Here is an 11815-nt window from a genome sequence, read left to right as displayed (position 1 = left end):
CTCACCCTCCGCTATTTCAAATACCATAAGTCGGCGATTATACGTGACGAGAACGATTCCTTTTTCTTTTATTTTTTAATTTTTTTAAATTTCGTGTTCTCCCCCGCCCCCCGAGGCCCATATACGCCATAAACAACAGGCAATCAAAGCGAGAAGGGGACGGTTTTAAAAAATAAAAAATAAAAAATAAAAATGCATCTTTAACTAGCATTTTGGATTATTCTAAAATCACCCCTTTCTGTTCAAATCGCGGTTCAACTTTGCAATTACTAGCTTCCCCAAGGACCTTCGTCCCAACAAAAGAACCAATCAAAAGGAAATTTAAACAACCAGAATACGGAGAAGAAACCTAGAGAGAGAGAGAGAGAGAGAGAGAGGTTGGTGGTGGTGGTGGTGGTGGTGACTGGTGAAGGTGATGACGATGGACAGAGAGAAAGAGAGAGAGATAGAGCTTGAGAGCGCAATGTACACTAACTGCTTGTTGTTAGGGCTGGATCCGGCTGTTATCGGAGTCGGAGGCTCCAATGGTACTCCTCGGGTCGGACTCTTCCGCCACTCCAACCCTAAATTAGGCGAACAGCTCCTCTACTTCATCCTCTCCTCCCTCCGTGGCCCAATTCAATCCACCAAAGTACTTTTCTGCCCTCGTTACTCTACCTACATTCGCTTTACGCATATGCGTATATGTTTTTTTTTTTACTTCGATCTGCTTCTGTTTTTCTTTTCTTTTCTCTGATTGTTTCGGGGATTTTTCCAGGATTTCGACAAGGTCTGGCCAATCTTCGACTCGGCACAATCGAGGGATTTCCGAAAGGTAAATAAAACTCGATTGTGTTACTGTTTTTTTTAAAACTATTTTTTTCAGTTTTTTCCCTCGAATTTGAAGTTTTTATGTGTTGCTGTGATATTGTTTGCCTCAGGTTGTGCAAGGGATTATTAGTGAGCTCGAATCGCAAGGTGCGCTTCCGAGGAGCAATTCGAGGGTTTCCTCGCTCGCTACGTGTTGTGGGCCGAGGTTGGTTGGGATGCTTTTTGTCATGGTTTCTGTGTTTGCATTTTTTCTTTGAAGTTATGTTCGGGTTTAGTAGAAGTGCGTTTGGTTGGTGATAAAACTGAGGAAAGCAAAAGCAGAAATAAGAGTCTGATGTTTCAATTATGTCTGCTGTTTTACTGATCTCGGCTAAACCAAATGGTTGTGTTAGGCTCCTTAAGTGGAAGTTTTGGTTTTGGTCCGGCATGGAAACTTTATGATTTATGAGTTTCTTTTATGCTTACTAGATTATCCTAGCAATTAGGAAGAGGCTACTATTTTGGTATTGGAGTGATAAATAACAGCCGAGTCAACATGTAGGAATTATGCCAGATAATCATATAACATTTGGAGCAATAATGAAGAGTTTCTTTGCCATCCCAAATAACTCGATTGCTTCTGCTTTTATGTGTTTTGGTATGGTAGTTGTGGATATAACCATCATGATCTTCACATGTTAATTTCAGGTTTGTTGAACTCTTGTGGCAACTTTCTTTGCATGCTTTGCGAGAGGTTCATAGGAGAACTTTTGCAGCTGACATAGCTTCTAATCCACTGCCTGCATCATTGACAGATGTAGCCTTTTCTCATGCGGCTACGCTACTTCCTGTTACAAAGGTAGTACTGCTTTTATATATATATATTTTATATTTTTGCATTAAAACATGAACTATTTGAAGTCAGTGATAGAAGGTGCCTGGAGTGATAATCTGTGAATTGCTGAAGTTCATAAGTATGGCTGTGCTCCTGTGGGCTAATTCAAAATGGCATTTAACATGATAAAGATGATAGACATTCAGAACTCTAGTTTCACCCCATTTTTTTTTTAGGTTTTTTTTTTTTTTAATATTTTTTTAACCGCGTTGTTGGGCTACCGATGGATGACTTGATCTGAAAGCATAGAACATCTAGTTGATCCGGTTTTGATAGCTGTTTGTAGTTCCTACTAATATCTATTTGTAAGCTATGAAAGGCAGGAAATCCATTCAAGCTAGTCCCGCTAAGCTAGCTAGTAGTCTAATATGCCAGCAATCGTAGGCTAATGGTACAGGCAATAACCTCTTCAAGCCCGTAAGCTAAGCAAGGAAAGAAAGGAATGGATTAGATGATTGGTAGGCATTTTTTAATCATCTTCTTTTGATATGAAAGAATAGACACAGAATAATGTAGTTTCAGTTCTTTGTGCTGTGCATCAGTGGTTACATGATCTGTATTGACTACTTGGTCTCCTTATACTATTTAATGTTATAATGCACTGGTAATAATGGCTGTGTTTGTGTTCAAGAAAAGTGTTTTATTTTATATGTTGGATGTCTTGCTTCCTTTTTTTTGTTTATATTTTTATTTGATTTCCTTGTTAGCAACAGTTTTCAAATCCGCTTGATATTCAATAGTAGTGGTCTAAGCCTCATGTCTTAAACAGGCAAGGATAGCACTTGAACGGAGGAGATTTCTTAAGAATGCAGAAACAGCGGTACATCGACAGGCCATGTGGTCAAATTTGGCTCATGAAATGACTGCAGAGTTTCGTGGCCTTTGTGCTGAAGAGGTACGAGGCAAACTCATTCGCATTCTCGGAATGGGCTTTTGTTTAATAAATTGAAATCTATCTTCTTTTTTAATGTGGCTTTAGGTTTGTTTCCTTAACCTTTTTTCTTGGAAAACTTGGACTTAGGCATTTTTGCAGCAAGAGCTGGAAAAATTGCATGACTTGAGGAATAAAGTGAAGTTGGAAGGGGAACTTTGGGATGACCTTGTATCTAGTTCAAGCCAGAATTCCCATTTAGTTGCAAAGGCTACTCGCTTGTGGGAGTCTATATTAGCTCGAAAAAGTAAGTACAGGAGGATCATATTTCTTTTCTGATTTTTGTTGAAGTTCTCATTATTTCATTGGGTCCTTGATTTCTCTAAGTTAATCCATATCGTTCCATATCATCTAGAATGTTTGGAAGGATTAATGCTTTAATGTTCAGAATTGTTCCTTCCATGAGTTTTGCTCCTTTCTTTCTAGATTGAGCACAGTGGTTAGAGCGCTTTCCTGCTTGGGAAACTCTTATACTGCAAATAGAAATTGTGGTTTCTGTTCTTTTCTTTGAATCTTTGGTCTCATATAAGTTTCTTCACCCAATTGAGTGCTAACTACAATAATGAATTTGTGAGATATGCAAGGCAGTATTTTGTGCCCATTGATGTTTGAGTTGGGCCGCATATCCTAGGTTAAGAAGTTGGCCGTGGTCATAAATCGTAATGTTTCAGTAGTTATTTTGTTTTTGATCTCTGCCTGTGGCTACTGTTGTTGTTGATTGGATATAGCCATGATTTGTGATCATATTTATTTGGGGATTTCCAGAGTTTGATTATGTCACTGAGTTTTTTGGCACAAATAAATACTGGGGAGTAACTGAAGGATGAGTGAACTGCCTTTCCATGTTGGTTGACATGTTTTTCTTGGATTCTGAATGAATGAGAAGAGCTTGGAAATTTTCTTGTTTTTTATTTTATTTTATTCTTATTTCCTTCTTTCTCGCAATTCTATTCTGATCACCTTAGAGCTGATCACATTCATGCACAGGTCAACATGAAGTTCTTGCTTCAGGTCCTATTGAGGACTTGATTGCTCACCGTGAGCATAGGTAATTTAGCTTCCCACATCATTCTAAGTTTCATAGATCCCCTTTTTTTTCCAACTTACTTACTCATGCATAAATTTCTTTTTCAGGTATCGCATCTCTGCATCGTCTTTGCTTGCAGCTATGGATCAGAGTTCTCAGGTTTCTTATTCAGATGTCTTGTCTGTTGAGCCTGGTGACCTTCATTCAACATGGATGGATGAAAAAGAGCAGAGTGATGGAACACATGTCAATTCAAATAGGGAAAAGCTGAAGAAGAATGTAGACTCATCCAATTTACAAGTAAATGATGGAACACTTTCTCGAGTAGATGATAGGAGTGGAAGAGTTCAGCCCACCGTTGATGTAGCTGAAATCATCAGGCGTTGGACACATGCTTTACAGCGTATTCATAAGCAGTCACTTCATCTGGTATGCTCGTTGCTTTATGCAAGCTGTTTACAACAACATAAGATCCTTTACTAACTAATGAACTTGTTTCAATATGGAGCCTTGTCTTCTGTTCAGTGATTGCAGCGTCTAGCTCCTTTATTCATTAAAAAAATCATTGCAATGGCATGTTTGAGATTATTGGTTGCCATGGGTGATTTAGAAATCAAATTTCAAGTCCTGAAAATAAATTCAAATTAACATCCTCACGGTCGTCCATGAGATTTTATGTTTCTTGCTGGTTTTCCCCATTTTTTGTCCAAAACATTGGTGCGATATGTGGTTTCCTTGGTTTTGTTTATTTTTAATCTACATGTTTGGACCACATCATCCTATTTGTTAGTTCTTAAAGCTTTACTTTTAAAAGCTTCATTAATGGTGATTGGTGAGTGACGTTGTTTGCCTTGATTGTTATTCTGTTGAAGTTGGAAGGGGACCCAAACGGATCTTATCTAAACTTGGAATATTCCATTCTTTGATGCACTATTCTTAGTAGTTTATCATGTACATAACCCTAAGGGGTAGCTCAGCTGGTCCGGCCTTGGGTTTGCTCCCCAATGGTCACCAGTTCGAGTCCCCTTAGGGCCACTGGAGGTTTACCTGGTCGTTAACTTTAGGGCCCCGTGGGATTAGTCAAGGTGCGCGCAAGCTGGCTCGGATACCCTTGGTTATTAAAAAAAAAAAAAATTAGTTTGGCATGTACATATTATATCCTTCTGTCATCTAAAAACCTTTTTTAAATGTCGAATTAGGAGACTCCATATTGATAATTCAGTTGTCTTACAGGGTTACTTTGGGCTTCAGCTATTGTATTGAATGGGACTAGTTTTAATGACTTTTACGCTGTTTTTCACGGCGCTTAGCTTGTAATTAGGTTCATATCTTGTATACTTCTTGTGTACTTGGGCTTGCCTAATTATGTGGATCAAAAAAATTATTCTTACTTATAAAAAAAAATAATAATTCAGTTGTCTTACTATCTAAGTTGCGAACTAAGGCATTGATTTACCTCTTAGTGAAGTATTGTCATTTTTAACATTTGTTCTGTAGGCAAAAGCTAGTAATGGGGAAGGCCCAGAAATTTTACGAACCTCACAGGATGGGGGTACAAGTGGCCACGCTGAGTCATTAGCTGCAACTCTTGCTGAGCATCAGCAACACTTGGCTAGCTTTCAGGTAATGCATGCACCTATTCTCCATGCTATTCTTTCTCTATTCTTAGTTATTCTACCTTTGGCCTGATTTTCTACTCAAGGAACAATATATATATATATATATATATATTTTTATGACGTGGGAACCACTCCAAGGCAGGAGCCCTTAGGACTCATCCATGAAACCTAAACCCCCGTGGAGACTAGCACAACAACCCACCGCCATGGCCTCCCACTCAAATCGCAGTTTCACAATGATTAGTGGAACTCCTTAGTTGAGGACCTGAGGTGAAGATATGAAGAGGCGCATATTATGCAGCGAGTTATTTTGTTGTTTGAAATTCTCATTTAAAGCCTTTGATGACTGATAACACACACACATATATATATATATATTTTGGTTTACATGTAGAGAAGCTCTACTTTAGGAGCCTACTTCTCGGGAAGAAGTAGTCTGTGCCATGACACCTCACCTTTTTTTCTAATAAATAATCTGGAACTGCTCTTCTATCATTGATATTCAAATTGTAATGCTTTTTTTGTTTTCTTATTTACGGGTGCCAATGTTGGCTGTAATTCTTAAATAGGTGTATTCACATGTATACTTCTAGTTTACCTGGGCTATGCCTACCTTTATATCAATAAAATAACTTATTACTTATCAAAAAAAATGTTGGGTGTAATGCATAACTTAAAATAGTAAATTTTTATAATGCTTTCCTTTTTTGATAGTCAATTAGCAGAATGGGACAGTTTTGATGAAAGAAAGACAGCTGTGGGAGGGAGGGATATAAGTATACGTCCTGTGTACTTGGGCTATGCCTCCTTTTCCTATGAATAAAATGTCTTGATTGCCTATCCAAAAAAATAAAAAATAAAAAATTCTAGACTTCCTATTCAAATATTCCTCATGTGCAGGTACTCATTAACCAACTTAAGGAAGTTGCTCCGGCCATACAGCAGTCAATATCAGAGTGTACAGAGAAAGTCCAGAATATATCCTCTGCTCTGCCTTCCATGACCAGACATTGTAGCCAATCAACCTCACCTCTTCAGGCTCAAAGCAGTGGAAGGACATTGGTAAGTCTTCAGTGTGTGACATAGAAAGCTTTGTATATACTTTGATTGCCCAACCTTGAGCAATTTCCTATAGAACTTTCTTTTGGGTCTTCTGGAAAATTTCAGGAAAGTAGCACTGATGATGTTGCCGAGGTGACTACAAAAATGTCTACCATTCTGCTTGACAAGGTCTCAGCCAGTCCTCCTGCTTTAAAGCTCCCACAATTGTTTAGCTTGACACCAAACTCTTCTGGAAAAGGTGGAAATATGCAAAAACGAAACACTTCGGCTCCTCAAACAAACCCAATAGAAAACCATCCTGAAAGGAAATCTCAGGACCAGACTCTTACAAGTAAACAAGTTGAAAATATGCCTCAAGGTTTCTGCATCTGCCCTGCTCCTCACTTCATGCCATCTGCAAATACAAGCTTATTGGCTTTTAACGCATTCTATTTTACCTATTAGAAACAGACTTAGTCATTCTAAATGTGGATGTTTTTGCAGATAGTGATAATACTTACGTTCAGAACTTGAAGAGATCTGTAAGAGAAGCTGCTCTGTTGATGAAATCTTGTAATTCAGAATCATTACGAAACAATCATTCTGATGAAAGCTCTGAGCACTTCTTTGTACCTCTTTCAACAACTGGGTTCTCTCATCTGGGTGCAGAAAACAAAGTGTCTTCTTTTAGGAGTAAAAGGTTGTTTGTATCTCAAGCAGACAATTCCTTGCTTGAGAATCAAGCTCCTGATGTCAGGAGCAAGTATGATGAGTTTCCAGACATGTTAAATGATTTGGATTCACTCAATGAATATGACAGCGTAAATGGGTTTCTCTCAGTCAGCGACTCAAATTGTGCAACTTCAGATGCACAAAGATCATTTTATGACTTTGAGGAATCTCAGGAGCAGGTCTTCTCACCTCCTTTGCTAATGGACACATCGCTATTAGCAGATTCTTACGAAGACTTGCTTGGTATGCTGTTTTGGCCACAAACTATACAAGTTGTAGGCATTTGTGTTGGTTTACATGCTTGTTATTTTTTATTCGACGATTACATTCTTGTTATTGAATGCTTTACTTTTAGCATGCCATTTACTGGTATTGTACTGCAATACTGTCAGAACCAAAAACCTAATATTTTTGGTTAACACGAACTTGTGCTGACCTGGTGCTGACCTGAGATATTATATTATATAATATCTTTTTAGTGCATTTTGTGGCAATTTATATGGTCAGATTATTTAATATTTACCAGTTGATCTTGGTTGGGAGTTTGGACCCATTATTTGTCAGCCTCTATCTTGTGCAACTTGGCAAGATAGAGGCTGACAAATACAAAAGAAAAATACAAAAGAAGCTGGCATGGCATGGATATATTTGCCCTTTTACATAAAATGCATGAATGGCATATACAGCATCCCCATTCTGTACCACTGTCTGACAGTTTGTTCCTTCTTGTCGCAGCTCCTCTGTCAGAAACTGAATCGGCTTTAATGGAGCATTGAAACACATGTTCGGGCAACTTTCCTCATGTTGTCGAGCCCTGATAATTTGATTGCTGTGGTGTCATATTCGTTCCTGTCATTATTATTGAATGACACGGTGTTTGTAGGATGTCTCTTTTCCTTCATGCTCTGTAAATTCTGCCCATTCATTCGGCACATTTCTTTATCCCGATTGTTTGAAGGGAACTATGTGCCAATTGCACCTGACAGATGCCTGGAACGTGAGATGGTCGGGTAACACATTGGAATGCTGACCTGGTCTCGGCAACCAAAATCCACAGCCCAATGGTATGGTCGGAAACTTTGCTTGGCATTTTGTTCTTTAAGGTTACCCAAGAAGAGAAATGCGACCTCCCATGTTCAAGTAGAAGGTGAAGTTTGGTTTTTATCCTGATTGGTGTAGCGCCGCAAAACTGCATTCAGTTAGCATCTTGTTTTAACTGTCTAGGTCGATTGTTGATGGACTGATTACTATGTGTTCGAGGGATTTGTAATGAAAATGAACTTGAGATAATGTATTCTGCGGATACCACAGGAATGAGAAATTACTGTCTGTAACAGGTGGATTAATTTTATTTATATGGTTTAGTAAAGCGTTGTGTGTGTGTGTGTGTGTTTTTTTTTTCCTTTAGTTTTAATTATGTGGAGTATTTAATTCCAAAAATTAATATTCTGTCTTGAGCTTACACGGAATTAACTGGGTCTGGGTCTGGATGTGCCAAATTCATTGGATACGTGGGATTAACTTTCAAATGCCTATGGCCCACTGAAATGGTTGGGAGATGGCATATCGATCATTGCGACATTTGTATTGGGTGTTGGATCTATGCTCCTGATATGATTATCCCAACAGCTTCGTAGATTTAACTGGCGCACGGTCATCTCTTCTTGTTTTTGTTTTTTTTTTGTTTTTGCTTATTGGTTTTTGGGCTCGGAACGAGGATTCCAACGTGCAGGTTGCGTCGGATTGGTCTGTTTAAAGAGTAATTCTCCTCTCAGGCATCTTTTTTCTCCAACACCACACACTCGGACGAGGTGATTTTTTTTTTAATTTCTTTTTTCAAAACTTTCGTTTTACTCTTCCCTCTTTTCTGCGTTTTAAACCAAACCCTCTCTCCCAAAATGCCAAACAAAAATACTATAGACAACCGGCTCGTATTCCCGTTGCGGCATCGCGTTCAACTTGGCTAAAAAGAAAACGACATCATTTTACAAAAATGCAAAATATAAGGGGCTTTGGATCGCCCTCAGCTTCTCCGTCATTGTCTACAACAAGTACATTTTAGATCGCAAGCTCTACAACCGGCCCTTCCCGATCTCGCTCACCATCATTCTCATGGCCTTCTGCTCCCCCATCACTTACCTCCTCGTCTGCGTCTTCAAGGTCGTGGAGGAGCCCGCCTCCATGATCCGAGACCTCTACAATAGGTCTGTCGTCCCCATCGGCGCCCTTTACTCTCTCTCCCTCTGGTTCTCCAATTCCACTTATATCTATCTCTCTGTCTCCATCTAGATGCTCAAGGCCCTCATACTCGTCTCTGTCTATTCCATCGGCCTTGTCTTAAAAAAGGACACTTTCAAGTCTGACACCATGCTCAAACATGGTTTCCATCTCCCTCGGCGTCGCCATTGTCGCCTACGACGAGGCCAGGTTCGACTCTTGGGGCGTAATGCTGCAGCTCCTGGCTGTCGCATTCGAGGCCACCCAGTTGTTCTTGATCCAGATTTTGTTGAATTCCAAAGGTATTAGCTTGAACCCCATCACGTCGCTTTTCTATGTCGCACTGTGTTGTTTGGTGTTCTTGTCCTTGCCGTGGATGATAATAGAGTAATGGACTACTCTTTGTTAAGGGACATTTCCAGTTTCCATCTGGATTTTGTGATCTCCTGAAAGTGGGAGAGAGGACGGAGAAGGATCGGGGGCTGTGATTGGGGGAGGGAGAGTAAGGGTTCGTGGGGTCGAAGCATCGATACCTTGGAGTAGAAGTAGAAACGGAGCTAGAGATGGTAGAGTGACGAAGAGCAAGGGATAGGACGAAGAGAAGAGACCCAAAACCATCGTGGGTTTGGTTGTGACGTGGAGAAGACGAAGAGAGGAAGAAGTGGAGAAAATAGAAAAAGAAAATGGGGGGCGAAATGAAACGTAATCGTGAGATGCAGGAAGAAGAAGATGAAGAAAATGGGGATGGAAACCAGAGCCCCTTCTGTTTTCCATTTTTGCAAAACAATGTTGTTTTTATTTTAGCCACGTCAGATGCGATGCCGTAGCGGGGCTACGGGCTGGTTGTCCGTAGCATTTTTGACACCCAAAATTCGGAATCAACCTTTTCAAATTTCTTTGCACTATACAAATTTATATCTTTGGATTTTCCTCAAATACAGTACTCAGATTTTAAATATTTAATCCATATTTTTTCTCTAGGTTAGACATCCACATTACTCGTTGTAGAGAACAAATCTGGGAAGGAAAACCCAAAATTTGGGTCAATTGATTATATCTCAAGCATCAACATTTCATTTTAATCCACTTCTAACTTCCACATTGCAAAGAAAAAAAAAATCAAATTCATCCATAAAAAGCTACGATTTTGTATTTGAGAAAAACCCAAAGTGTGAGAGAGAGAACCTTGGACTGTGAACGATGCGGGTGAATAAAAAATTTGAATGGGTCACCTAGGGTGATTCAAGATTTTTTTTTTTTTTTTTGGGTAAAACACAGGAGTGGGGAGGGGCTGGGAGTAAAACGAATGTTTTGAAAAAAATAATAAAAAAAAGTCCGCCTCATTCGAGTGTGTGTGGAGAAAAAATGGGCTTAAGAGTAGAATTACTCCTGTTTACAGGATGCGTCTCACAATAAATGTCTCGAAATTTATAACCTTCATGGTAAAATACAAAAAATAATAAAAATTTTCAAGATAGTAGTGGATCAAATGTAGTTTTTATTGAACATTTATATGAACAGTTTTTTTTTTCCCCCTTCAAAGAGGACATGTATGAAAAAGGAAACTGTGAATCTTATTAAATATCCGGAATTATTGTTCCAAAAGTAGTACTAAATGTTTTAGCTACAAAAGAATTTTATAAAAATAAACTCATAAATTGATATGACTTAATATGATACGTCATATTATAAAATTATTTTTATTATGAAATAAATATAATATATTACATTAGACTACAACATCTTGTGAGTTTATTTTTGTACAAGTTCTTTGTAATTATAACATTGTGTTTCCAATCGTATATTTGACTGTTAGTGTATATATTTGTATCTTAGAATATACCTAGAATATTAGATCATATCCTTAATTTCCTAGAATTATGCTAGATCATATCCTTAATTTTTTGTAATTATGCTAGGTTAGAATATTTCATTTTCTTTGTATTCTCTTATTTGCTTTTGGCCATATTCCACTATATATAAGCCTCCTTTGTATAGTTTGATACACACAAAAATATACACTTTTATGATTCTCCAGAATTCTCTCTATTTCAACATGGTATCAGTCTATCAGAGCCATCATTATGAGTTTTTTTGTTCGTGCAAGCCGGCTGTTCATCTGGTGTTTCTCTCTTCAACATCAACAATTGGCTTTCCTGCACTTGATAGTACGCTTATCAGGAATTTACGTTCAATTTTCACTCAAACTTTCGTAAAATCATATCATAGAAGGGTCTTGAGAATTTTATCAATATTTTCGTGTCAAAAGCTTCCCGTTCCACTATCACACGTGCTGCTCAACTGCTCTAGGTGTCATCCCCACTCGTCCCACACACCTCACATCACTCTTTAGCCCAGCCCGTTTCAAGCCCAATCCATTTCGTCTAGTCTAAGAGTTTGAGGAGGGATGTTAGGTTGCGTTTGGATGTTGAGTTGAACTGAGTTTAGTTCTTTATGAATAACAGTGAGTTGAGATGGTGAAGTGAGTTTTGTGGGGCCTACCTAATATGAGTTTAAATGTATTTTAATGTTAAGATGAATTTATATGTATTTATGAAAAGTTA

The 11815-nt window shown here is 38.5% G+C and overlaps 1 protein-coding gene across 1 annotated transcript; it reads left to right on the top strand.

Moving 5' to 3' along the window:
• The first annotated feature begins 360 nt into the window (after positions 1-360).
• LOC109019740 (AUGMIN subunit 6-like) lies at positions 361-8396 on the top strand. Its single transcript, XM_019002095.2, has 13 exons — positions 361-631; positions 758-814; positions 921-1015; positions 1498-1648; positions 2454-2579; positions 2706-2862; positions 3603-3663; positions 3750-4071; positions 5140-5265; positions 6162-6323; positions 6429-6681; positions 6807-7277; positions 7770-8396. The coding sequence occupies exons 1-13, from the start codon at positions 416-418 to the stop codon at positions 7808-7810; spliced, it is 2238 nt and encodes a 745-aa protein (XP_018857640.1). The 5' UTR covers positions 361-415; the 3' UTR covers positions 7811-8396.
• Positions 8397-11815: the final 3419 nt, after the last annotated feature.

This window comes from Juglans regia, chromosome 1 (genome assembly GCF_001411555.2).
Source record: "Juglans regia cultivar Chandler chromosome 1, Walnut 2.0, whole genome shotgun sequence".
Lineage (NCBI taxonomy): Eukaryota > Viridiplantae > Streptophyta > Magnoliopsida > Fagales > Juglandaceae > Juglans > Juglans regia.
The sequence above is the reverse complement of the archived record's forward strand: the minus strand, read 5'-3'. Positions and strand labels throughout refer to the sequence as shown.

What these genes read in the sequence shown, in the direction of transcription:
- LOC109019740 (XM_019002095.2), top strand. Translation starts at nt 416, where the DNA reads ATGACGATGGACAGAGAGAAAGAGAGAGAGATAGAGCTTGAGAGCGCA. An exon ending in AACACTTGGCTAGCTTTCAG is followed by an intron (nt 5,266 to 6,161) that starts GTAATGCATGCA and finishes CCTCATGTGCAG; the next exon opens with GTACTCATTAACCAACTTAA. An exon ending in AGTTGAAAATATGCCTCAAG is followed by an intron (nt 6,682 to 6,806) that starts GTTTCTGCATCT and finishes ATGTTTTTGCAG; the next exon opens with ATAGTGATAATACTTACGTT.